General features: G+C 45.2%; 1 protein-coding gene across 3 annotated transcripts in view; it reads right to left on the bottom strand.

The window, feature by feature from the left end:
* Map6 (microtubule associated protein 6) overlaps positions 1 to 22,078 on the bottom strand; it is a 77,942-nt gene extending 55,864 nt beyond the window's left edge. The window contains exons 1-2 of one of the 3 annotated variants that reach the window (XM_051192318.1): positions 21,113 to 22,077; positions 20,376 to 20,974 (exon numbers count right to left, since the gene is read on the bottom strand). In XM_051192318.1, the coding sequence (XP_051048275.1) occupies positions 20,376 to 20,974; positions 21,113 to 21,805 (1,292 nt within the window). In that variant the 5' untranslated portion in view covers positions 21,806 to 22,077. Of the gene's footprint in view, positions 1 to 20,375 lie in introns of all 3 variants that reach the window. The other 2 variants (XM_051192319.1, XM_051192317.1) reach the window with 2 other exon arrangements.
* Positions 22,079 to 26,797: the final 4,719 nt, after the last annotated feature.

The following is a 26,797-nucleotide window of genomic DNA, read 5'->3' as shown; positions in this document are numbered from 1 at the left end:
CATGGGTCCCCCCTGCTAGCATAGAGGGCAACATACAGCTTTTCAAGGAAGGAAACAAAACACTAAAATGAGGAATAAAAATTCAAGGAAAGATGAAGAGTAAAAAAAAAAAAAAAAAAAAAAATGTGGTACTCCAACAGGTTTTAAGGTTGATAATTATGGAGAATATTTGATATTCCCAAACTTCTTTTTTTTGCATGCTAAAATAGGAATCTTAGGATTCCCCCCTCCCCAAAATAAATGGGCAGTGCACTTTAAAATCTAAAAACATCTACGAAAAAAAAAAGATGGAACTGTGTGTTTACAAATAAATAAATAAATAGAATTTTAGAAAAAGTTATGAAAATAAAAAACAAAGCACCAGGTTATTCCAGATTTGGATCTCAAATCCATCTCAGCTAAGGTATAGACCTGTGGATTTTTAAAATTCTCACGTCACACACTTTCTAGTTTTGATGCAGCTTGGGGGCTTGAGTGCAGGACAGTTGGGCAGCTCCTGCTCAGATAGCTTAACACCCTTATCCTGGCAGCCATGCCTACTAAAAGCTAACCCAGGGCTCCCAGTTTTAACCCTTTCTTGTCTTGCTGCTCATATCTCTGACTGACTACCTACACCATAATTATTGCTTTGTCTTATGACTAAGTTCTAGCATAAAGATTACATCACCTTTGTTTATTGGTGGAAGTGTTTGTGTATGCTTCCTTTAGATATGTGCTCTGGGATATATTTACACAATAAAGCCCTTCCCTTCCCTAAAATATATAAACTTTGTCTAAATTCCTTAAATCAAATTTGACTAAAACTTTCAGCTTTCCAAGCCAATGGCACCACTACTGGTTCTCCTAAATCTAAAACCTAAACTCTTTTTTAAAAATTAATTATCTCCTTATAAAAGAATTATGGGGCACTCCATGAGAATGGGAAAAGGATTATACGAGGCATCTACACTAAAAAAGAACCACACACTTAAAATGATAAATACCAACTTAAAAGTGGGACTTAGGAGAAGAGAAACTAAACAAGCAAAATCCCAAACAGGTGGTTTTATCAATTAAAGAAGACAGTACATTGAGGACTTCCTTTGGGCTGGGTGCTGGAATCCCATCAGGCACTTCTTATCACCTCCCGGGAGAGGAACTTCTGAAGACAATACCATGGGTTTGTATACCTCACTCCAAACTTGTGTCAGCTTCTGAGGACACACGCATCCTCAGCTGACCCTTGGCTTGCATCAACCCAGAAACTAAGAGTGCTGTTAGGGAGTGTCTGAAACTTAGAGCACATTGTCCTTTCTTTGCTGGGACCCTCCTACCTGTGGATCCCACCAGTGTATTTGTTTTAGAACTTACTCCCCCAGCTCCCATCTTTAAAATAGTGTGTGTGTGTGTGTGTGTGTGTAGTATGGTATATGTGTGTAGTGGTTTGTGTGTATAATGGTGTGTGTGTAGTATGGTGTGTGTGTGTGTATAATGTGATATATGTGTATAGTGGTGTGTGTGTGTGTAGTGGTGTGTGTGTATGTGTGCATGTATATGAGTGTGTGTGGACTGTACATGCACACACCCCCCTATGTTTGGATGTGTGGACTAGTTTTGCATCAACTTGACACAAATTGGGCTCATTTTGGAAGAGGGAATATCAGTTGAGAAAGTGCAGCCCCATATTGGCCTGTGGTGGGATTTTCTTGATTACTGATTGATGTGGGAGTTCCAGATCACTATGAGTGGTGCTGCCCCTGGCTGGTGGCCCTGGGTCCATCCTTACATCACTTGTAAGGGTTAGACTCAGGTCATCAAGTTTGCATAGCCAGCACTTTACCCCTGAGACATCTCACTGGCCCTAAAACTATTTTTGAAAAGAAAAGTCAATAAGGTTTTTTCCTTAACTTTTCTGTACTATACACACTACACTTCCTACTAAAGGAAGAGGGTTTGAGCATAGTGGCACAAAAAATCCTAGCATTCAGGAGGGAGGGGTAGGAGGTTCTCTGAGAGTTCATGGCCAAATTAGTCTACAAGCAAGTTCCAGGACAGCCAGGGCTACACAGAGAGACTGTCTCAAACAAACAGATGAATAAGCAAGAAGGGATGAGAGGGAGAGAAAAGACAACAGTGGCAAATCTGAAGAGATTTCTGGTGACCCTCCTGGGCACAGCTGTGCACAGCCCCTCCGCCTGACTGCAGGCTTCTTCTGCATGCCCCAAAGCTGGCACGGCTCTGCTGAGACCCTGCCCTGGCCCTCACAGCTGACCACTTCTCATTCACTCAGCAGCATGAGTCTGGCGTTCTCAATTCCACTCGATTTTCTTTTTTCCTCATGGCCAGCTGCCACAGTGTCCTCTTGGTAACTTCCACATTGGTTTCCATGGATACCCTCCACTCTCAGACAGTCAGGGCTCAGAGCAGATGGCTGCCTACATTGGGTGAGGACCAGACTGTAGGAACTCTGAGTTATCCAGCACTCTGATTATTCTGTTTATCCCCTTACACACACATACACACACACCACACACCACTCATGAATACACAGACACACAAATAAATATATACACACTCACACTCCTATACATACGTATACACATATACTTACCCACATACTCATGAATACACACACATACACTTGGACATATATACACACATGCACACACTTATACATACACACAGCCATGCTTGATTCTGGCCTTTACAAGGAGCTGTTGTTTCAAACATTGGCACAGCATCCACAAATCTGCTTGACCATGAACTGTGTACTGCACACAAAAGAAGATAACACCTTCCCATGACAGTGTATGGAGTTCACTTTCTTCCTAACCCCTTTCACAAATGGCTGTTTGAACCAAGACTTTTTGGAGTTACTGTATGACAAAAACTGAGGGTGGATATCTACTATCTAAATGGTGTGTGTGTGTGTGTGTGTGTGTGTACCTGTGACAAATTTTCATTTATAAAGTAGGCATGGTAAGAGAGTAACAACAATAACTACTAATAAAATCAAGCAAGTATAGTATAATGTAATAAAACTGCTAGCATCACTACTCCTGTTCTCTGAGTCTTCAAAAAGTAAAATAAGGCTCTGTGATATTGACAGTCTGGTAACTATGCTACTTCCAAGAGACTAATGGGAAGGTAGCATATACAGATTGGCTATACTGGGCAAAGAGAAGACTCACTTCCCACTTGAGACAAAGAGGGGTGGCATGGGCTTCATCATACTACTCACAATGACATCTAATTTTAATTGCATGTTATTTATTTCTGGAATTTTCTGTTTGATGCTTTTGGGCCAACACTAACCGTAAGTAACTGAAATCATGAAAAGAGGAAGGCTGTTATTAAGTTTCTTGTGATCCCCACTTTTTCTTCAGAACTTTCCCCTCTTCTATCCATAGTGCCAGTATTAAAAATGTTTGTTAATGGAATATATTAATGCTTCTTCTGCTTTGTCCTTTCTGGGTTCAGGACCATCACTACTAACACCACCACCATCACCAACAACACTGTATCATCACCAACACTATCATCAACACCAATACCACCATTACCAACAGCACTATTATCATCAGGACCACCAATACCACCGTTATCACCACCACCACCACCACCAACAACAACAACAACAACACCATCACCATCATTACATCTCCCCTGACTTCTGGAGCAGGAACTCGCACCAAGTCAACAGGGACATCTGAAAACACAGATCTCAGTCATATGACTGAAGCCTAATGTGGTGCCTTATTCATAGAAGAGCTGAACCAGGATGAACTGAACAAGAGACTATAGTAACAGTCTCTGCCACCTAGAAGAGGTTATGGTGGAGCGTGCAAAGTACCACCTCAGAAATGAGACCTGGACCGGGACAACTCCCTGTGCTAAAAGCTGCCAGCGAGGGGTCATGTCAGATGGATCCTGGTTTTGTTCTTGATTTTCTTAGAGGGTGGGGAGGGTTGGTTTTTCTAAGACCGGGTTTCATTATATTAGCCCTGGCTGTCCAGGAACTCACTATGTAGACCAAGTTGGCCTTGAACTCACAAACCTTCTGTCTCAGCCTTGTGAGTGCTGTGTTTGTTGACATGTATCACTATGCCTGGCACTCTTTTTGGTTTCTTGAGACAGGGTCTCACTCTAGCACAGCTAGTCTGGAACTTGCATCAATCTTTCTGCCTTAGCCTCTCAAGTGCTGGGACCTACCCGGCTGTGTCTTAGGGTGGGAACATACCTGGCTGGAGCTTACAGGGGTGATGTACCTGATTGAAGTTTACCTGCCTGTTTGGGGCATACCTGGCTTAAGAATTAAAAAAAATATATATTACGGGTTTGAACCCGGGATTGTGTACATGCTAGAAAAGCACTCTTACTATTGAGTTACACCCTCAGATTAAAATCCTGATTGACTCCAAGTCTGCTTCAGGATAATAGAAGAGCTTCTGTGAGGATATGAAACCCAGTCCCTCCTCATGCTGGAGTGCTCCCACTATTCTAGGCAGAATTACTAGTTACTTTCCCAAATGTAGTATAATGCCACTTATTTCTTGTTTCAATTACGTGTTCCAATTTCCAGGAAGAAATGCACATGGAATGGCCATACCAGCTTAAGGCTAATACTCTACAATGGTGAGGACTGTACCTTTCTCCCTCAGTCACTAGGAGAGATGGCATGGTTACTGTTGAATATAAAGACAAAGAGGTCCTCATGTGCACCAGCCTCCAGCTGGTGGGAGACAGTGACAGTGCATGTCACTTGGGAAGAGTAAACAGCGCACTTTGTGAAGCAGGTCAACCCCGCATTCTCAGGCACTCCCTTCAGGGCGTGATTGGTTGGTTACACACACAGGCTGAGCATGGGTAGCAGTAATAAACTCAATAGCACAAGTTAGACACTGGGAGGCTGTGCACAGCCCAGGGGCCTAATACAAGTCTTGTTCATCCACAAACTAAGAATGTTTTTGTAGTTGGTTTATTTTGTGGTACTGTGGCTGGAACTCAGGGCTTCCCACAAGTTAGTGCTCTACCACTGAAATACACTCTCAGTCCTAATGATGATTTTGTAGATGGATATTTGATCTGATGAAAGAGAACATCATTCCCATTTATCTCCCTAAATACCTTTTCATCCTTTTTTTTTTTTTTTTTTTTTTTTTTTGATACAGGGTTTCTTTGTGTAACAGATCTGGCTGTCCTGGAACTTGCTCTGTAGCCTTGAATTCACAGAGATCTGCCTGCCTCTGCCTCCTGAGTGTTGGGAGGCAGGCTTATCTTTCTTTACTTTTTTTTTTAAAGGCGGGGTCTCACCATACAACTCTGAATGGCTTGGAACAAGCTATATGTGCGAGATGGCTTTCAAACTCACGGAGCTCCAACTACCTCTGCCTCCTGGGCACTGGGATCTAAAGGCATGTACTCCACACCCAGCTAAAAATGCACTCTTCTCGTTAATAGTCTTGTATTACTTAAGATTGTATTTAATCATCAATGTTACCATAATGTTTTAAATTTTGGCAAAATATTTGGGGAAATTTATTTTCTATCTCTATTTTGGAATGATATGTTTCATTTTCATTTATGTGACTGTATCTGTGTGTGGCCTGTGGAGGCCAGAAGATGCTGGATCCCCTGTAGCTAGAGGTACAGGCAAATGTGAGCCACCATGTGGTGCTGGGAACTGAACCCTGGTCCTTGGGAAGGGCAGCTAGGGCTTTTAACTGTCAAACCATCTTTTCTAGTCCCTATCCTAAGCAAGTGAATTCCTACACAGTATCATTAGTTTGACCCTCTGGCCCACAAATCCTAAAATATTTAGGCTTTCCTTTTATAGAACGTTGGCTGACTCTTAGTTCAGCTGCAGCCACTTTCCCATTGACACCGCATCTGTCATATATGAATGTTTGTTGTTCCCCACAAACATAGCTACCTCTCTGTGGCCCAGCGTTCCTTCTTCCTAAAATGTGTCCCTTCCCTACCACTGGTCATGTTGTTTTGTTCGCTAAGCCTGACACGTCAAGGTCCAGCTCAGACATTACCCCCACAAACGCATTCCCTGATGTGTCAAGTCAGAACTGTTAATACTCACCTGCTGAAAAAGCACACGACACCCTGGAGCATGTAACTTGCTTTGTTATGGGGCGTACATTATAGCTGTTTCCACTCCTGAAGTGCAACAATCCTGGGCAGGAAGCTCTCAGGCAGTGTCCCACACATACGTGTCTGCCAGCAGATGTGTAATGTATGGTGCTCTGTGTGGAATGAAGGGATGAATGAAAAGCTAACCTGACTCTTATTGGAAGAGTAGCCTAGTCTCTACAGGAACTGTCTGGATTTTATTTCTGCCAGTGTCGTGGGTCTTTGCCTGCTCTCAGGAAAGAGTAGACTGTGCCCAGCAAGGCTTTTAAGCGACAAGGATGGAGAATTGTGCATGGACCACACCACACGCCACAGTGTTATGATTTAGAAATGACCTTTGAATCCATCCTCAAAGCCCAGTACCGCCCTCCCACACACCCAGGCAGTGGGGACCCAGGGCTGATAGGTAACACCACCTCTAATCCCTGCCTTCCCCCAGGCTCCTCTCACTTATATCACACCCATGAGTCTTGATTTACCCGCTCCCTGTGCCCTCTGAATGGACACTCAGCATCGACTTGAGCTTTCAACCCAGGGGAGCCCACGAAATCCACCAGGCAGAGACTGGTCACCAGGAAACTCTGAGAACAATGGTAATAGACACCACACACTAGAGACTTTCTCCAAACTCTAGCAAGCCGTCTTCTGTGCAGGACCAGAGACCTCCAAAAAGACGCAGGTTCTATCTACAAGAAATTTAAGCTAAATGGATTTTTGGAAATATATATTTATTATTTTACTTTATGTGTAAGAGTGTTTTACCTGTATGTGCATCACATACAAACCTCTGGGACCCCAGGTAACTGGAGTAATTGATGGTTGTAAACCATCATGTGGGTGCTGGAAATCAAACCCAGATCCTCTGAAAGAGCTAGTGCTCATAACCATGAGCCATCTCTCTGTCACCTAAAGACTTTCTTTTACAACCCTTCAGAATCATGAGATAGATGCCACATGCCTAGGAAGCTCCTCCAGACTCTTGGGGAGATACAGGGATAAAGTTGTCAGAAAAGTACAAATGGATGCTTAGCTGGGTATCATTACAGTCCCAGAGGAAGCTCTGATCCAGCCTGTACGAAACTGACTCACACTCCTCTGGTGGCACCTAAGAAGTTAAAAGCCTGAACTTCGACTAGAGGAAGGGGAGCAGTAGGGGTGGGGTGGGAAGGACAGGAGTGGTAATGGGAAGAGAATAGAGTCAGGATGCAGCAGATTCGTGTAGGAAAGTGTTATGAAGAAAACCATTTAATGTCTAATTAATATATGCTAATGATAAACATTAAGAATCAGATTTCAGTACAAATGAGAACATAGAGCTTTACGCATTACAGAAACAGCTGTAAATCTATTTTCAGAAAAATTTAAGCTTGTTAACAATCATTCATTTCTAATTGCTGTCATTAAGATTCAGATTTTATATTTTCTGTTTTAGGTATGCAATGTTTTCATGAATACAGAGTAGCAACAGCCTCACTCCCCTGTTTAATTTATATTTGCAAAGACAATATATAGATCAGTGACTGGTGAACTATACACACCCACAGAGAATCTCACTGAAGCATTTCATGGTTCTTTCCTAGAAATCCAAGAACTCGATCAAGCAGAAAAGCAAACACTCAAGCCCAGAGTAACAGGATTGAGGATGGGGCCCATTTATTGCTTACTGTCACATACACACTGTGTTAAGTACTGCACACATTACTTGTTCAATTAATAGTCTAGTTGGAGTGCTGTGAGGTGGCTCAGATGTTCTCCCAGAGCTCCTGAGTTCAGTTCCCAGCACCCACTATGTGCGGTTCACAACCACATGTAACTCCAGTGCCAGAGGGGCTGGAGAGATGGCTCAGTGGTTAAGAGCACCACTCTTCCAAACAACCTAGGTTCAATTCCCAGAACTCACATGGCAGCTCACAACTGTCTATAACTTCAGTTCTTAGGGACCCGAGCCCTCATACAGACAAAACACCAGTGCATATAAAATAAATAATTAAAAACTCTAGTGCCAGAGGATCTGATGCTCTCTTTTTGGCCTCCACAGGCTTCAGAACTCACACACATATATTTCTCCCTCCTCTACACACACACACACACACACACACATATTCACATAATTAAAGAATAAAAAATTAAAACTAAAAAAAAAAAAAAAAAAAAAAAAAAAAAAAAAACCCAGCAGCAATCACATGGTGACAGATGCCTGTAATTCCAGCACTTGAAAGGACTGAGTGTTAAGGGCCAACCTTGACTACATAGCAAGACCCTGTCTCAAAAATAATCTATTATGAGTCTAGTAAATCGGGCGGTAGTGATGCACCCCTTTAATCCCAGCATTCAGGAGGCAGAGACAGGTGGATCTCTGAGAGTTCAAGGCCAGCCTGGTCTAGAGAGTGAGGCCTAGGACAGCCATGGCTACACAGAGAAACCTGTCTTAAAAAACCAAAGCCAACCAACCAAAAAAACAAAATCTACTAAGTACCAAGCTAGGTGCTGGAGCGCAGTGCTGAGTGGGGAGGGTGAGAGAGGCGTGGACTGTTAGGTCCTTTCAACAACTTACAAGGTGGTGTCACTGGTTCTGTGTCACCAATGAGGAAAGGGGTCACATCATATGTCCAGCATCTTACAGTTAACCTGTTAGACAGCAAAGAATCCAAAGCCCCAGACAAAGCTAGACGCCTTACAGGAACTGGATGCACATAGTGCCTTGCCCTTACATGGCTGCCTGCCCCCTCGCCTGCCTGTCAGGTGCTTTCTCCTGGTTCCTTCCTTCCACGTGAAGCCAGATTCTGCGCCCTGACCCCACACAGGCACACCTTCTCCAGGACGTGCCTTCCTGGAGGACACTTCCCACACACTCCTGCTGCTGACTGGCTCCCATTGCTGTGATTTTCCAGGCATGCCCAAGCGTCTCTCACAGGCCAGGCACCCTCGCTGGCAGGTAGCTGTAATTCAAGGCCATGGTGTCTCCCGAATGCATAAATGAAGACTTCCTCCTAACCTACTCTGGTTCCACTCTCTCAAAACAGTAACAACAAAAGCAGCGGACACTAGCTGTGGCTTCGTACTGTACAAGGATTAACTTCCTCCAGGGCCTTGTGACTCCGTGAGGGCACTACTTGTTACTGTCCCCATTGAACTGACCTCCCCAGGGCCACACGGATTTTAAGGTAAAGTGCAGGATTCATACACTAGTTGTGATGGCCACCAACCCCTTCTCAAAACTCCAGGACACCTCTCTGATACAAGCAACTCTTCCTGCCTCCCAACAGTCACCCAGCCCCTGCAGGACCCCTGCACAGCTCTCACCCCTGATTTTCACCTTCTGGTGGCCTGCCTGCAACTCAGATAATGGATTCATTGCTCCCTCATGATAGCAGTCCCCCACAAACAGGATCATGTGCTTGTCGTGGGGAACAGAGAGGCCCAGTGTCCCAGCTTTTCATGCTTTTAAGATGGCTGCATTGAACTTGGAATAGACTATTAATCTCCCTGTGTTATTATTATGGAACTAAGACCCCATAAATCCAACCTAATTCCCTGCTTTCACAGTGTAAGCCTCTTTCACAACAGACTAAAAGCCCCACTGGAGAGGAAGGTTTTACAAAAAAGATGGAAGAACTGGGAGGAAAAACCGAGTGAAATTGCACACTAGCTAAGTGTGGGGCTCATGACTCGGCTCAGGATGGGATCTGGCCAGAGCACCTGCTGGGGTCCCTGTGATTTCAATGTGTAACCAGGGCTGAGAACCCACCAGGAAAAGCATTAGGTGTGGGAGCAGTCTGGATGCACAAGCTAGGCCTGAACCTGGAAAGCGCGGACCTCAAGTCAAAGTGCTAGGTCTCACCCTGGAGGGAGAGGGGTCCACAGAGAGCTTAGGGCAATGAGTGGGGGGGGCCCTCTATCCCACTGCAACACACAATGTTGATAGAGGGTGATTGTGTGGCTTTAGGAGAGGGGGGGCAGCCCTTTCTAGAACAATGTGTTGAACTAGAGAGCTGAGGACAAAAGAGACATGCACAAGGTAGACAGGACTCTGCTCTGAAATGAGAAGTGAATTTCTGGGCCTGTCTGGCTATTGACTGGCTATGAGGACTCCATCTCCATCCTTCCCTAACTCTACTCTACATCCTTACATGGTGTAGTAGCCTGGCTAACTCAAGAGACAGAGACAAGTGGATTTCTGTGAGTGAGAGATTCTGGTCTACATAGCAAGTTACAGGCCAGCCAGGAACTTACTTTAAAAGATCATAGAAAAGCCTAGATAGAAGCTGGGAAGACAACTTCAACTCGGTCAGTAAGGTACACAGCACGAGGCCTCGAGTTCAATGCACAGCAAGCATATAGCATGCCAGGCATGTGGCACATGCTGGAAAGGCAGCGAGCAGCAGGAGGAGTCTTAGAGTTTTCTGGAAAGACACAGCAACTTGATTAGCAGTCCCCAGGTCCTGCCTTGTCCTTTGGCACAAGCACATGCACATGTGCACATGCGGAGGTGTACAGATGAGAAAATGCACTGTAGGAAATGTCACCAAGGTTTTTGAAGTCACTGTAGGAAACGGACAGTGACCACAGGGCACAGCAGAGTGAATGAAGTAGTGTTTCCCTGGCTCTTAAGGGTTTTGTGGCTTGAGGTCTAAGCACAATTTCCCACCCCACATTAGGTTTGACACTGCAAAAGCCTTCCATTCATGTGCAAATAAGTATGCATTGATGTGGAGTAAGTGAGGAGAACTGTCATTTACTACACAGTATTCAATGTGTCTTGCCAGTGTGGGGGAAGCTAGGAGGCAGAGATAGTGACTTACTCTCCTCTTGGGTGGGGAAGGCAAGCATGGAAACCAACAGCCTGTCATTTACTGACGGCCACCTGCCCCCAGTCCCCAGAGATCAATGCATATAGAACTCTGATCTCAGAGCCCCTCCCATCTCCTACCCCCCCCTTCCCTTCTCCCTCTCTTATCTTTTCTCCCCACACCCAGAGTAGCATCTCTGGGCTTGGTTCTCACCAAAAGGTTGATGCTCTGTCCACCAAACCATAACTTCATTTAGTTACACACACACACACACACACACACACACACACACACACACACACCTAGAACAAAGTACATGCCCTGACCATTGCCTTATGGAGACCAAGGCCATTCTCACTCAGATGGACATACAGAAGACATGACTTTTCCAACACCTGGGAAAGTTCCTCAGGCTCCTTCTCAGCCAGCTACCCCACCCACTCACCGACAGCACCACTTTTCTAACCACCGTCATTGATTCCTGCTTTTGAACTCCATATAAAAGGAGTCATGCAGTAAGTGCAGGTATATTTATTTTCTTTCACTCACCATTATGTCTGTGATCTATCTAAATTATTGTGTGTCACAGTCTTTTTCATTGCTATGTAGCAGTGGTTCTCAGGAATAAATCCTTGCCACCACAGGGATGTTTTATGGAGATACTCTTATTGCTACAACTCAGGGCAGGGAAGGATAGGAAATACCTGGCATGATGTTGGTAGAGGCCAGGGGTGTTGCCAAATACCTTACAGTGCAAAAGGCAGCTCTTAGTAAAAATAAAGTTGAAAATGACTCAGTGCTGAGATGGAAAATCTCTGTATATCAGTCTTCCATAGCAGCTACAACCAACTGTCAGAATGGAATGGTTGGAAGAACACAAAGCTGGGCCTGGAGCATGAGGATGGACCTGATGGGGGATATCCTTCTGTATGCTGACAATATATGTTTGTCTTATTGGTTAATGCAAAAAGCTGTTTTGGCCAATGGACTGGCAGGATGTAGCCAGGCAGGATGTATAGGTGGGCTATCAGACCAGGAGAAGGCTGGGAGGAGGAACTCAGAGAGTGAGTTTTGAGAGAGAGAGAGAGAGAGAGAGAGAGAGAGAGAGAGAGAGAGAGAGAGAGAGAGAGAGAGAGAGAGAGATGCTATGTAGCCAGAGCCACAGCCTTGTGGCAATACATAGTTTAATAGAAATGGGTTGATAATTAAGAGAAAGCTAGCCAATAAGAAGCCTGAGCCACTGGTTAAACAGTTTATAATTAGTAGAAGCATCTGTTTGTTTATTTGGGACTGAAAGGCTACAGGACCAGGCAGGACTAAAACCTCCATCCAAATGGACCTATAATCCCAGCTACTTAATAAGCTGAGGTAGGATGGAAGATCTCAAGTCAAAACCTTCTTCAGTGGATTCAAGACCAACTAGGGTAATTTACTGTGACCTGGTCTGAAAAAAAAAATAGGGCTGATGATGTAGCTCAGTGGTAGAGTGCTTGCCTTGTATGCATGAGACCCTAGGCACAATCCCAGGGGAAGAGATAGAAGAAAATGGAGGAGGAGAGAAGAGAGCCTATACAAACTTAGACAGAAACTCTGCTGTTCAGTCATCTATAATGGGTCTCCCTGTGGACTGTGAGGAACAGAACACATTTCCTCCTTCCCCAGCTTCCAGGCTTGCTTGCTTTTTTGACACAGACTTTTTTTTCCATCTTTAAACCCCAAAACAGGCAGAAAGACCATGGCCCTGCATCACTCTAACACTGACAGCTGTCTTCCCATTTTTCTTATGTGCCCACTCCACCCTGGGTGATCCAGGCTATTCTTTCCATCAGAGGTCATCTACTTAGCCCCCTTTGGCCTATGTACCCACATGCTCCAGCAATTAGAACAGGGCATCCCTCCCACTCGACCCTGCTATAATATTCTCCATCACCTGTGTACTCTCACACACTTGCATTGTGCTCATTTCTCCAGGGAAGATGCTAAATGCATTCTTGCAGACATCTCCTGTGTTAGGTGTGTTCTAAGGAAGGAGTTGTTGAGTCACAGGGGCAACAAAAGAATGCTATAAAGTGATTGTGCCAGCAGCATTTCCGTTTTTCATTTTCTACTGAGAATCTTTGTAAATCTTCTGAAGACAATGCCAACTCAACTTGTCCAAACGGCACTGTTCAGCTCCCGCGACGATTCACTGTTTCCCGGCTATATGGAGCAGGCAGGCAAGGAGGGGATGTCCTAGATGCTACCTGCCCTTTCTGGTTTTACCAATGGTATCTTACCCTGTGCCATCAACATATGTTTGCACTCTTCCCTTGCTGAAGGCCTTATCGTCTCTCGACTGGACAACCCCCTTTTTTCCTGGTCCCTGACAGTCTCAGACTTATCCCTTGGGTCCATTCTTCCCAGCGCTGGCAAAGTCACCTTTCCTGAGTTCCTACCTGACTATGACCTTCCCTTTGTTTATAGGATGAAGAGCTGGTCTGAGCCTGTCTTGGTTCCTCCTCTACCCGTTCCTTACTTAGAGCCCACTCACCTCATGCAAGCCTCAGCACACTACTCACATTCTCTACCCGAGGGCTTTCTGGGTAACACTCCAACAGGGGGGTAATGAACTCTTCTCTCTGTGCCCTGCCCTACCCTGCATAGTAAGGGCCTACTAAACACAAGCTCTTTCATTCCAGGATTTAGTTCAGGGCCTGACATAGAGTAGATGCAAGCATTTAATGGCTCGAAAACATACATGCTAATGAGACCTGCGAAGAGGAACGACAAATGGAGGGAAAGACTAACATATACAAAGTCTGTGCTTTCAATGGTCTGGAAACCTAAGGACACAAAAGTCTGACCGGTCAGGGGCCATCACGGAAGTGACAGTTCTATTCCTGCTGGGTGGTGTTCAACAGAACCAAAATTTCATTCTTTGGGAAGACAAAGAAGCAAAATTGATCTCAACAATACTAACCTTGAAAAAAGGGAGAAGGCCAAATTAATATTGAGTATTATGTAAATAGAGATAGTTAAAAATTTGAAAGAATGCTATTAAGTTTATGCCAATAAAATTTAAAATTAGAAACCACAAAATATCAATATCAACTTCTAGAACTGGTTCAAGGAGAAACAGAAAACCTGAACAAATGAATCCCATTGACAATGTCTAAATTGTAGTAAAATATATTCATGAAAAAAAGCAGACCCAGAGGGTGTACAGGAGAAGCCGATCCAATATTAAGGAGCACCCCCTCTTACACAACGTGTTCCACACAACTTAAAGGAGGGGAGCCTACTCATCTAACTTTATAACCTCATCCCAATATCATATGAATCCAATGTAAAAAAATGAAAATTGCAGACTAATTTCACTTACAAATATGCATGCCAATATTTTAAGTTAAAAGCAGCAAGCCAAGCTCAGCATAATAAAAAACATTTCTTTTTTTATCTAAGCAAGTTTTATCCCAGGACAATAGATATGTCTTAGTATCAGGAAGAAATCTATTAACATTTAAAAAGTAAAACCATACATCAGTTGATATAGAAAAATTATTCAACAGCCACACATATCTTTAAAAATTTTCTAGTTTTTTAAAGTAGAAGAATGAGGAGTCTCCTAACCTTTTATTATCCTTAATTATAAAATGTTAGAAGCAGTCCTGTGTCTCCAGACAGACATCCATTATTCCTCAAAAGAACACTGGTTATTCTAATGAATGCAAAGCACAACACAAACAAGGCATAGACATATTGGAAGCATGTCAACAGATTACTACTTGCTAGACATATATAATCATCCTCTAGACAAAAGTAATTACAGTGTGATACGGTTACAAAACACAAGGTTAACTTTGAAAAATAAATATATCAGAGCAATAATAATAGTAAATGTAACCAATCTGCTCCGCATAAAAGGAACAATAATTGAAGGACAGCATAAAATAAGAGAAAATGAGAGTGTGGCATTAGCTCAGGCTAATGGAACAGAACAAGGGACCCAGAAATAATACCCAAGTATACGTGAGGCTTCTACTCTAGAAGACACATCAGCTATTAATGGGGGAAAGGTAACCCTTTGCAAAGGCTGTGGGACAAATGACATGTGATGGGGGAGGGGAGAGCTTTTGTGTGTGTGTGTGTGTGTGTGTGTGTGTGTGTGTGTGAGAGAGAGAGAGAGAGAGAGAGAGAGGGAGAGAGAGAGAGATCACATGGATCTGGATTACGGGTGCTTATGTTGCCTAACATGAGTGCTGAGAACTCAGATTCACAGCAAGAGCAGCAATTGCTCTTAATTGCTAAGCCATCTCTCCAGCTAAGCCTATCTCCAGCCCTAAAGGATTTTAACCCTAAGTCATTCTATAAACGAATATAAAAATCCAGCGAGGGTGTTGGTGACGCACTCCTTTAATCCCAGCACTGGGAGGCAGAAGCAGGGAGACCTCTGTGAGTTTGAAGCCAGCCTAATCTACAAGAGCTAGTTCTAGGAAAGCTAGGGCTATACAGAGAAACCCTGTCTCAAAACAACAACAAAAATCCAATGATGTTACTACAGACTAAACTGTAAAAACATAACATAAAACTTTAAAAAAAACTATATATATACATATATATGTATATATACATATATATATGATTATATATCTATATAAGATCTTATGGAGGAAAATTATATAAGTAAAGGATGTAACAGACTTGAATAAAAAGCATGTTTAGCATGTCTGCATAAGGGCAATTTATCCCTTAAAAACAGACAGTAGTGTTTTACCAGAGAAAGCCTTAAGTCTAATTTAGCAACAAAAAATAGGTTAAACCTGCCCAGTAGAGTCTGAGGACATGGCCCAGTGATATGAAGTTTGGAAAATTCTCTAGGTGGTTCTTCCACATCCTGAAGTTTGAGAACCCCTGACCTGGGCTGGCAGAGAATTTTAGAATATTCAGATGTCCAGGCTGTACCCTAGATGAACTGCATCAGAATTTCTGGGTGGGAAGCCTACACATCAGCATTAAAAAAAGAAAACACGTACCCATTTGTGCGCACAGGCACATCTGTTCCTGTGTGCGTGTGGAAACCAGAGGTTAAAGTCAGGTGTTTCCTTGGTCTTGCTCCACCTTATTTTTTTGACACCGGTCTCTCACTGAGCCTAGAGCTCACTGATTCAGCTAGTCTAGCTGGATCTTAGGCTCCAGGGATCTGTCACTGTTCACTCCAGAGCTGGTGTTACAGGGGCATGCTGCCCACCTGACATTTTATATGGACTCAGGATCTCACGCTTACACAGCATCACTTTACTAACTGAGCCATCTCTCCAGGCCCTGCATCAGCATTTTAAAAGACTGTACCATGCATTGAGGATGAGACACTTGACCTAGGTGAAGCCTGTGCAGAGAGGCCCATGGGTCCTGCTGGCCATCCCCGGGTGAGCGTTTCCCTCTGGTGTACCTCAGTAGAATTCAGGCTTTATTCCAGTTAAAGAAGACATGATCTTCTTCCTTAGGTAGTATTAAATCTTACTCATTGGTACCCCCAGACTCCTGGTTGGCAAATAGCAGCACTTGGTGATCATTTTATGCTGTAAGTTCAACCATATGAAATTAAATGGAACTTATCAATAGGTATGTGAATAAACTTTTCACTAAGCCCTAAAAATCCCATACAATCAATAAACCTGGGCACAGAATTAGGCTGTGAAACCACAAACAGGAAGGAACAAAGCCCTTCTCTTTGAGTGCTCATGAGCTGGGGAGGTGTGGGCAAACATATTTGACAAGTAAGCAAAGACAAAAGAGTCCACATAGTAGTACACTGCGATTGGAAAGGAAGGGATCCTTCTGAAAGGCAGGACCAAGGAAGGTGTTGAAGTGTCAGTATCTCAGGTTGTCTTGAGATATTGCTAGGACTTGGGAAGTAGAAAATTAGGGAATTGTGTAGTTGGTGCATAGGGAGACAAGTCAGGTGAACCTTCTCCAACCTTCATGCAAGGCTGGAAGGCAGACACCAAAGGCTCTTTTTCTTTCTGACTTCCTGTTATTGCTTTCATTTTTCAAGTATTTTGCCTCTGGTTTATTAATTCCACCTCCCACAGCCTCTGATTTCATCTAGGAAGAGTTTGTCATTAGCCTTTCTGCAGGGAGCACCTGCTACCACATCCATCCCTATTAGCTGACAGCCAGGGCAATGGGGTTGACTGGGAGGGGAATTTTAATCCCTTCCCTGTGACTCATCTATTTCCTAATTGAGTATGCCGGGTTGAATGTCACAAAAATGACTTCCCAATAAAATCTACCTTTAAGACATGGCTTTCAATTTTATAGTATCATCTGTGTAAAAAAATTATTAAAATTATATCAACTTCATGGTTATGAAAAACTAAGATACCTTGGATACCACTTGAGTGCAGAAATCCCAGGCAAGTGTGATGGGTTATGAATCAGATGAGCTGCTTAAACAGGACAATGTCTCAAAAGCCAGAGTCAGCCAGGAAAGTGGTTGTTATTTACTGACTGTTATTTAGCATTCATATGATTCTACACATCAAATGTACATCACATTACAGACCAGTACATGATGATGATGGATCACTTGTCTTTTTTTCTCTACTAATGCAAGCTGCTCACATTGCTGTCACGTGATGGGTGTCGCTTGTAAAGCCCATGAGAGAAACCAGCCGCCGTGGAGTAAACACATCATGATTTATGGAGAGTGGCAGAAGAAAAGGTTTTAGAAATCAAATCATCATTGACATGGGGCCTAATTTGGCTTCTGTAGTGATATTCTGTAACATGGAGCATACTTACATTAAGGATCTATTCAGAATCATAGCAAGAAAAGGAATGTCAGACAATAGGCAGGTTAAAAAAAAAAAAAAAAGCAAGTTCCAGATGGGCCTGTGCATCCCAAACATTTTTTTCTCTACAGTATATTTATGTTAATTTATAGAATATATTTCTTCCTCACATCTACTTTCACTCCAAGTCCATTTTTCTAGAATTGATTAATGTTTCTTCTGCAACAGCAGCAGCAGCAACGAAATAAATTTCATAACAAATTTGTCATAAATTCAAATTGCTCATCAAAGAAATGTCTGCCTTTTAGCAAGGCTCATTTTCTTAATGTTTCAAAATACAGCAAAATGGCATTGATGACCACAAAGTCATATGTATGCATTTCACAGAAAAAGTGGTTTGTTTGTTTTAAATTGAAATGTTCAAAGATTATCCCTGATAGGTTGATAGACTTCTGGTAGCTGGTAAAGGTGCTCATTCTCACCAGCATCAAGAGAACTGTGTCTCCGACTCAGTCTAACCATCCAGTATCTATGTCATCAGAATCATGTAGCAGGGTGTGGCTATTTCAGGTAAGGTTGTTGCAGGGAAGATTGATATATATGGAACAAAGGCACAGCCCATCATTTGAAGTGAGGGGCATCTGACAGCTCATTTTCTGATTGTGTGGCTCAGCTTCTACAAACAGAACAACTCCAGCCAGCTTAGAAATCTAAGCTGAACACGATCGCCCCAGGCAGGTGTGAGAACCTTGGACTGGCATGATCTCTACGAAGGTGAGGAAGATCCTACCGGGTGGTTGGTAAAGTTCCACCTGCCGTGGGAGGGCAGAATTCAAACAGGAAGATGAAAGGGGCAGGGATCCGATGTCAGGCTAGCTACCCACAGGCTTTTTGGATAATGAGCCAGGACTTGTGAACAAGAAAGCCATGGCAGAACTGGAAAAGCATGTCTTTCTTTGTAGTTTTTTTTTTTTTTTTTTTTTTTTTTTTTTTTGCTTGTTTTAATGTCCCTGCTTGTTTATTCCCTTCTCTCCTTTGGTCCTCCATTACTATAAACATAATTGTGAAAAATCTCACTTTCCTGGGGCTTTCCAAGGAGTGGGAGCTTCATCCTTGCTTGACCCAGAGCTTTGAAGGGGTATGATATACCACTTCTGGGAGACCAGTATAGTTGTGACACCAGTTAACCCAGAGAGGGATAGCTAGTGGGAGGCAGAACTCAGGAAGACATGGAATTCTGAGGCAGGGGTCTAATTTTGCCTTAACAAGAGAGTTTCTGTCTCTGCCAGTCTTCTGCTGTGTGTGAAGGAGTGCTTGTCATGTCCACTGAAGAAAGCCATCATTCTGACCTGAGGCCACATAACAGTGTTGGCAGAAGACACTAACTCCATAGCCCTTACTACCACACCTGCAGAGAAAAGGCACCTAACTGACTGGCATGGATGAAGGGTCCCAGGGCCACACCTGGGTAACTCTAGCTCACTCACTCATCCCTCACACCTGCTTCCTCAGAACCCCAAGTTTGGTGCTATATGTCCAAGTCAACCAGGATCTGTCAGGCAATCGATGCTGGCTGAAACAAAAAGGAAGGCCTGAAAGCTAAACATTCAGAAATACACATTGGATGGATGAAGGGCGAGAGAGCCGGCTGGATGGCCGCAACTGCAGCACAGAATTCTAGAAGAGCGGTGTGTGTGTGTGTGTGTGTGTAAAATGGGGGATGTTTCCACCCTTAAACACACTCATTTACGAGGGATGTGCCTGAGAGGATAAGAAACACATCTAAGAACACAGACAGAGCTGCCTTACTAGGGAAGAGGGCTGGGGAGATCTAGGAAGTAGAAGCTAGAATAAGGCAGCATCGTGTCGAAAATTATAATGGAAACAAAAAGCTTCCACTATGTCCCAGACATGGCCAGTCCTCATGAGTCACCTCTCCCAATCCTCCCAACGGCTAGCACAATGAGTAGCAGGCATATAGTCAACACTCAAAACTACAGAAAAATGTCACTTTACATCAATGCTTGTGTGGACAGCCCTAAGGTAACTACTATTGATTACATCTTACAGATAAGATCTTGAAGTCCAGGAAGATTAAGAAGCTGGCCGAATGTGCCAAAGCTTCCGAAGAAGCAGGAGGAAAATGACTTCGTTTTTTAAAGGATGTGTGGGGAATGTAGAAATGGGTGTGGCGCTTGAGTGTCGGCCAGGGGCTGGGAGAAGAATCGAGTAAGAGGCCAGGAGAAAGAAATGGACTAGGGAGGAGGGAGGATTGCTTGGGTGACAGTGGAGCCAACTGGAGATGGGGTATCCAGGATATCCAGGCTAAGGCAGCAGGTGAATTGGGTGGGGCAGGAGGAAAGCACACGTTAGCTGGGAGCAAACCAACAAGGTCTCTGTGGGGCAGGTAGGGTGCTGAGCTAGGCAGCAAGGAGAACAGTGTGGTTTAGGGGCAGCACAAAGAACAAGCTGGGAAGACCAGGGTGGAAAATGTTAAGGGCTTCCCCATAGGGCAGGGCAGGGCAGGGCAGAGAAGTCTGGGCTGTGGGGATTCTGGAATGTGGCTAGGGAGAGGGCGTGGTCTGGCATCAGAGAGGAGGCTGAAGGGGAAGCTTTCAGAGGGGAAACGAACCCTAGGTAGTCCTCTCAAGGGGATGAGGGCGACCAGCATCACCTGCTGCCCCCGTCTCACCTGTAGGAGCTGCTCACTGTACTCGTCACCTCCTCTCGGATTTGCCTATTGAGGGCATCTGCCACGGCGCGCCCTTTGCCACCTTCGGGCCCTGCGGCTTGGGCATTGGCGGTGGTTGTTTGCTCGTGCCCCTCAGAGCGACGCACCATCCATGCCGGCCCTGCCTTCCTGCGTGTGTCACGCTCATCTGCACCAGAGGCTTTGCCAGCTGCAGGACCGCCCTCCTGGGTCAGGGACTGGGCCGGGGGCAGAGGCTTCTCCTCGTGCCCTTCGGTGCGAGTCACCATCCATGCCGGTCCTGCCTTCCTGCGTGTGTCACGTTGGTCTGCACCAGAAGCCTTGCCAGCTGCAGGGCCGCCCTCCTGGGTCAGGGACTGGGCCGGGGGCAGAGGCGTCTCCTCGTGCCCTTCGGTGCGAGTCACCATCCATGCCGGTCCCGCCTTCCTGCGTGTGTCACGCTGGTCTGCACCAGAGGCTTTGCCAGCTGCTGGGCCGCCCTCCTGGGTCAGGGACTGGGCCGGGGGCAGAGGCTTCTCCTCGTGCCCTTCGGTGCGAGTCACCATCCACGCGGGCCCAGCCTTCCTGCGTGTGTCGCGCAGGTCTGCTCCGGACGCCTTTCCAGCTGCAGGGCCGCCCTCCTGGGTCAGGGACTGGGCCGGGGGCAGAGGCTTCTCCTCGTGCCCTTCGGTGCGTGTGACCATCCACGCGGGCCCGGCCTTCCTGCGTGTGTCGCGCAGGTCTGCTCCGGACGCCTTTCCCGCCGCAGGCACCCCGGCTCCTCCGGCGCCTTCCGGGTCCCGGGCTTCGGCAGAGGTCTGCATGATCCCGCGCTCTTGGCTCTGTGGCCGTCTCTTGGGCACCCCAAGAACAGATGGGGAAGGTTGCGAAGTCGAAGGGATCTGCACCGGCTTGGGGATCCAGGGGTGGTCCCCGCGGCGGGGGAGTGGCCAGGCGCGGAAGTCCTTCTGGTACTGGGTCTCGCGCTCAAAGGGAGCGTCGGACGGCTGGTACTCGCTGCGTGGCCGGCAGCTGGGCTCTGGCCGCTGCACCTTCCAAGCTCGGTAGTCCTGTCGCATCACCGAGTCCGCGGGACCTGAGCCGGAAGTGGAGCCCGAGGCCGCGCCCAGACCCAGCCCGCTCCGGCCGGGGGCGGTTGCAGTCTCGCGGTCGCCGCTAGGCCCGGGAGCTGGCCCTGTTGCCCGGGCAACTACATCCGACTCGCCCTGGGCCGGCTGCGTCTCTATGGCGACAGCGCGCGAGGGGGGCGCTATCGCTGACTGCAGCGGCGCTGGCGGCTGCGGCGGGGCTCCTGGATGCTCGGTGGCCTCTGAGTACTTGGTGAAAACCAGCGGCACAGCAATGTCCGCCTTGTCCAGCTGGTTCCAGAAGCGAGCGATGCAGCAGGCCCTTGTGATGCATGGCCACGCCATGATGCTAGGTGCAAAACTCTTTCTTTTGGTGGTCCTAAATCAAACCTCCAATCTCCCTTTAACCCCCAACCCGGACCCGCCAATGTGGTTCCTACCGCTTTCTCCCCCTAGCAGCCGTTTGCCTGGTTCTCCTCCCTCGAAGAGCACCCGGGGACGAGGTACAGGTGAGATAAAGTCCTTGAAGTCCCTCGATTACCGGCTGCAAACGCCTTCAGCGGAACCTGCGGTGGCCAGTGACGAATAGGAGCAAGGCTCGGCGGCGTTCCAGAGTCCAGGCCTAGGGCGTCTGGGCGCGCCCTCCCTGCGGCTACGGCAGACCCCGGCCGAGCGAGATGTTTGGCAAGAAGGCTTGTGGGCTTAAGCCATGGCGCAGAAAGAGGACTGGGCAGGATCGGCAAACAGGCTCGTGTTCCCCTTTCCGTCAGGTTCTAGTCGGCTGCCTAGTAGGGCTTGGCAGCGGTCACCTCCAACCCAGACAGAGCAGAGAGCACCCTGCTTCTACCGTACGGATACCCCTGGTGATGCCGCAGCCGCCGTCGCCGTCTCTGCTGCAGAGAGGCGGCCCCACCCTTTTTTGCAGCTCAGCAGGGCGGGTGATCAAGAAAAGATGCTGAGAGTGTGCGCGCTGCAGAAAAAAATCACCTGCTGTCGTCAGCGCGCGCTGCTGGGAGGTTGCCCTCTCTCTGTCCCCTCCTCCCTTCTCTCTGGCAGCTCCTCCCTCTGTTCCCAGGCAACAGCAGAACTGGGTCCTTGGTAGGTTCAAGTCCCAAGCTCTGGAGGCCTTGCTGTCCTTGGGTTGCTGGCTTCACATCCTGGATTCAAGGCTCCTCTTTGGTAAAATAGGTTCAACCCCTGGAAGAGTGCGGGTATTAAATTAAAAAGTATACGAATGACCCTCCCATTGAAATGCTTGTGTCCAAATAGATGCTTTGTTCGTTTTTAAAACTTTATTTTACTTTGAATTATGTGCTGTGTCTGTGTATGTGTATATGTTCATGGGCGTGGGTGCCTGTTGAGGCCAGAAGCCTCATGGAGTTACGGTTATGAGCTCCCATGCCACCCCGTGTGAGTAGTGGGACCCAAACTCCGGTCCTCTGAAACATCAAAGTTTTTAACCACTCAGCTATTTCTTCAGCCCCTGATCTGATACTTTTAAAAAGGAAGCTGCTGTTAGTGGTCAGTCACTAGGCTGTACTTACACTCAGTGTGGCTGGCTCTTGATCTAAACCACGCCTGTCTCTATACAGGGCTTCCCGGGGCACATAGATTGGGAGATGCAGGCCTAGTGGTACTCTGGCTGTTCCTTCTCCAAGCAATCCTTGGGAAGCTGTGCTCTCTGTCCTCTCAGGGAAAAACTCGTTCTTCTTCAGTCCAGAAGAATGGGGGGAGAGGGGAAGGAAGATTCTGGAAAGGGACCTAAAAAGGGAGGGAATTGGTTCAGCAGGAGACAGTTCCCTAGCAAAGGGCAAGACCTTGTCTAAAGGGATCCTCTGTTGGGTTCCAGCCTTACTTTCTACTTTGGAGCTGAACAGATTGGGGATATAAGGGCCTGGTTTGGCTCTGATACTCTCTTTGTGGCATGGGTTATTTCCTGCTGTAGTCACCTAGAGAGGAAGGATAGTTAAGTGCTCCCAGCATATGCCTGTAAGCAGTCCGATCAGATATTCAGGGATTCAGAACCTGGCTTCTGGGCTTCTGACTGCAAGGCATGGACAAATCGTGGCAACCTTCTGACCCTTAATGTCATCTCTGAATGAAGGTACAAATTCTGAACTTGTAAAGTTATTCTAAAAACTAAAATGACCCAATACACTGGAGATATTTAGCTGCAGCACCTGGCATATGATAATGGCTCCTTCAGCCGTTAATGTTTATACTCAAATGGCCAGTCCAGAAGATCCACAGGCAAAGCCTGGAGGAAGGGCCACTCAGAAGCCTGCTTCAAGACACTCCTTGCTTCCTCCTTTAAAAAAAAAAGTTATCTTTTAAAACTTTCTTTACTTCTAATTAAATTAATTTGTGTATGTATGCACATGTCCAAGGGAGGACATTTGGACATTCTGTGCTATCAATTGCTGCCTTTTTCTCTTGAGAAAAGGTTTCCCACTGAACTGGAGCTAGTCTGGCTGGCCAGCAAACCCCTTCAATACTCCTAGCTCTGTCCCTCACAGTGCCAGGGTCCCAGGTACCTGGACACACTCTGATTTTTACTTCACTGCACAGGATTTGAACTCATGTCCTCCTGCTTGCACAGCTAGGAAACTGTACCAGGAGACCAGCATTCTAGGAGGAAAGAGCATATTGTCATAAGGTGAACACTCCATCTTGGGGTGGTCCCCTAGTCAGTCCTCTGACCTGTGCCACTGTATTAACCCTTAAGGAGACAAGATCATGTTGTCAAGATTCCATCCTTTTTGATACAAGTAAGGTCAAACAGTAAGCAGTGTTTCAGGTTAGCTCTGACATAGTAATAATCCCTAAGGACACTTCCTATATTTCCATAGCTTGGTATCTCATTTCTTTTTTTCTGTGCTAATATTTTTAATATGGGCATACTATAGTTTATTTATCCACTCACCTACTGAATAGCTTACTGGTTGCTTCAGTGTTGGGGGAATTATAAATAAAGTTGCTAAAACAGTGTATATGTTTTTCTACTGACATAAGCTTTGGACTCCTTTGGGTAATTATTAAGTAGCAGAATTGTGAGCACATGGCCAAAGGAGGGTTAGTTTTGTAACAAAGCAAACTATCTTCCACTGTGGTTGTACCAGTTTTGAGTTCTAAGCATTAAAAAATGAGAGCCCCTGTCTCTCCGCTCCTTGCTGGTGTCTGGTGCTTTCTGAATTTTTGTTTCATTGTTGCTTTAATTTGCAAGACTGTAGCAACATATTGTATTGAGCACTTTTCAGTTTGCCCACGAACAACTTCTTTGGTGAGGGTTCTGTTCAAGGGAATGTCTTCCAACCTCCACATGTATGCTATGGCATGTACACACACACACACACACACACACACACACACACACCCTAATAGTAGTGTTTATCCTAGGACTGAGCACTAGCTTTAATAGCAGAAATGTGTACATATAATTCCACCCGCAACAGAATAAAATGAAAGAGCAAAAATCATCTCAAAAGCATGATCATATTTGACACCCAATAATCAGGTCTTAAAATATGCCGGAGAATAGACTTTCCCTAATACATCAAAGAGGCCTACCCTGCTTTATCATGAAATACTGGGTTCTTTCCTTCTAACACTACCAACACAGGGTGCAGTCACAAGATTTCAGTCATGAAGCTATGTACACCTTGGAGGACTCACAGGACTTCTGCTGAGGCTGCATTGAAATCAGAAATAGGAATGAAAAGATAGCAGGATAATGTCATGTGTGGATTCTGAAATCAGAATTAAAAAATAATAGGGTTGTAAAACATTTGTTTGGAGTTCTAGAATCTCAAAGTAATGAAAGTCAAATATGAGACACTAAAATTCACAGACTCATACACATATGTACATAATAAATATACATACACAATTCTCCACTGGGTGTTGCTATAGGCTATCATAGACTGAATGTATGTGTCCACCAAACACATGTGTTGCTAAAACCCTAACACTAAGGAGCTAACATTAGGGGAAATATAGAGAAGTCATGAGGACCGACCCCCATTCCGTCAGATAAATGCCCTTATAAGAAAAGGAAGAGGCCAGAGTTATGTGTTCACAGCATCTGGAAAGCAGGAAATGGGCCCTCACCAGACACCACTTCTAACATGCTTTGATCTTGTACTTCTCAGGCCCTGGAACTGTGGGAAATGAACACAAGTTGTTTTGGCTCTGGGTCTATGGTTCAACATAAAACCCAAAGAGGCTAATATATACAGCAAACACATCTTCTTTATACTGAAAAAGTTCCTTTGGGTCACATTTTGAGGATATATTTTATGAAAAGTATAAAGTCCTCAGGTTTCTAACTATTCTGTCACTCATCATCAGGTACAAATATTACACTAAGTGAGATCACTTGACACTCTGTGACTCTTTTGTTACTCATGGAATTTTCATCTGTTAAATTTTAATAACTCTTGATGTCTCATGTCTAGAATATATATTACAAAAATGTTTGTCAAATGATGTTTTTTTTTTTCCTGAACCCATTATTCCTTCTACATTTACTAGCTGGAGTCTTCACTTACAACACTATGGATTCATGAATATTTTTCGCATGGGTTTAATACATCATTTTACTTTTTACTTTGAGGCTTAAATTGTCCAGATTTTGGGAGTCCTTGATGATGGCTCTGAGATACCTTTAAAAACATGGGCCAGATACATTTTAAATTTCATACTAAACATATTCCTTGCCTGCCTTCCTCTGATGTTGCCATTATGTGAAAGAAAATATAAATGTGTGCTTTGTGTGTTTTTATACAATATACAAAATTGACAAATGTTTATTTACCATTTTTTTCTGAGTGATATATCCCCTTTTTCTTTCTCTCCCCTTCCCTACCCAAGTTGGGGTTTCTCTGTGTAGCCCTGGCTGTCTTGGAACCCACTTAAGTAGACCAGGCTGCTTGCCTCTGCCTCCAGCGTGCTGGGATTAAAGGCATGTGCCACCACAACCTGGTTTATGATATCATTTCTTAAGAAGCTTTCTCAAGGCTAAGGAGATGGCTCAGTGGGTAAAGTGCTTGCTGGACCAGTATGAAGACCTGAATTCAGGTCCCCAGAACTCACATCAAAGTTGGGTATGGCTGTCTGTGTCTATTACCCTAACACTGGGGGTGGACACAGATGAACTAGAGAAAAAAATTGAGTTACTTATTTTAGTTTATGAGTATGCGTGTTTTGCCTACATGTATGTTCATGTATTATTGGTTTCCCTGGAACTGGAGTTACAGATGGTTGTGAACCACATATAGGTACTTGGAACTGAACCTGGGTTCTCTGCAAGGGCAGCAAGTACTATTAGACAGTGAACCA

Source organism: Phodopus roborovskii, unplaced genomic scaffold, assembly GCF_943737965.1.
Source record: "Phodopus roborovskii unplaced genomic scaffold, PHOROB, whole genome shotgun sequence".
NCBI lineage: Eukaryota > Metazoa > Chordata > Mammalia > Rodentia > Cricetidae > Phodopus > Phodopus roborovskii.
Note: the sequence above shows the minus strand (reverse complement) of the source record. Positions and strands in the feature narration are given on the sequence as shown.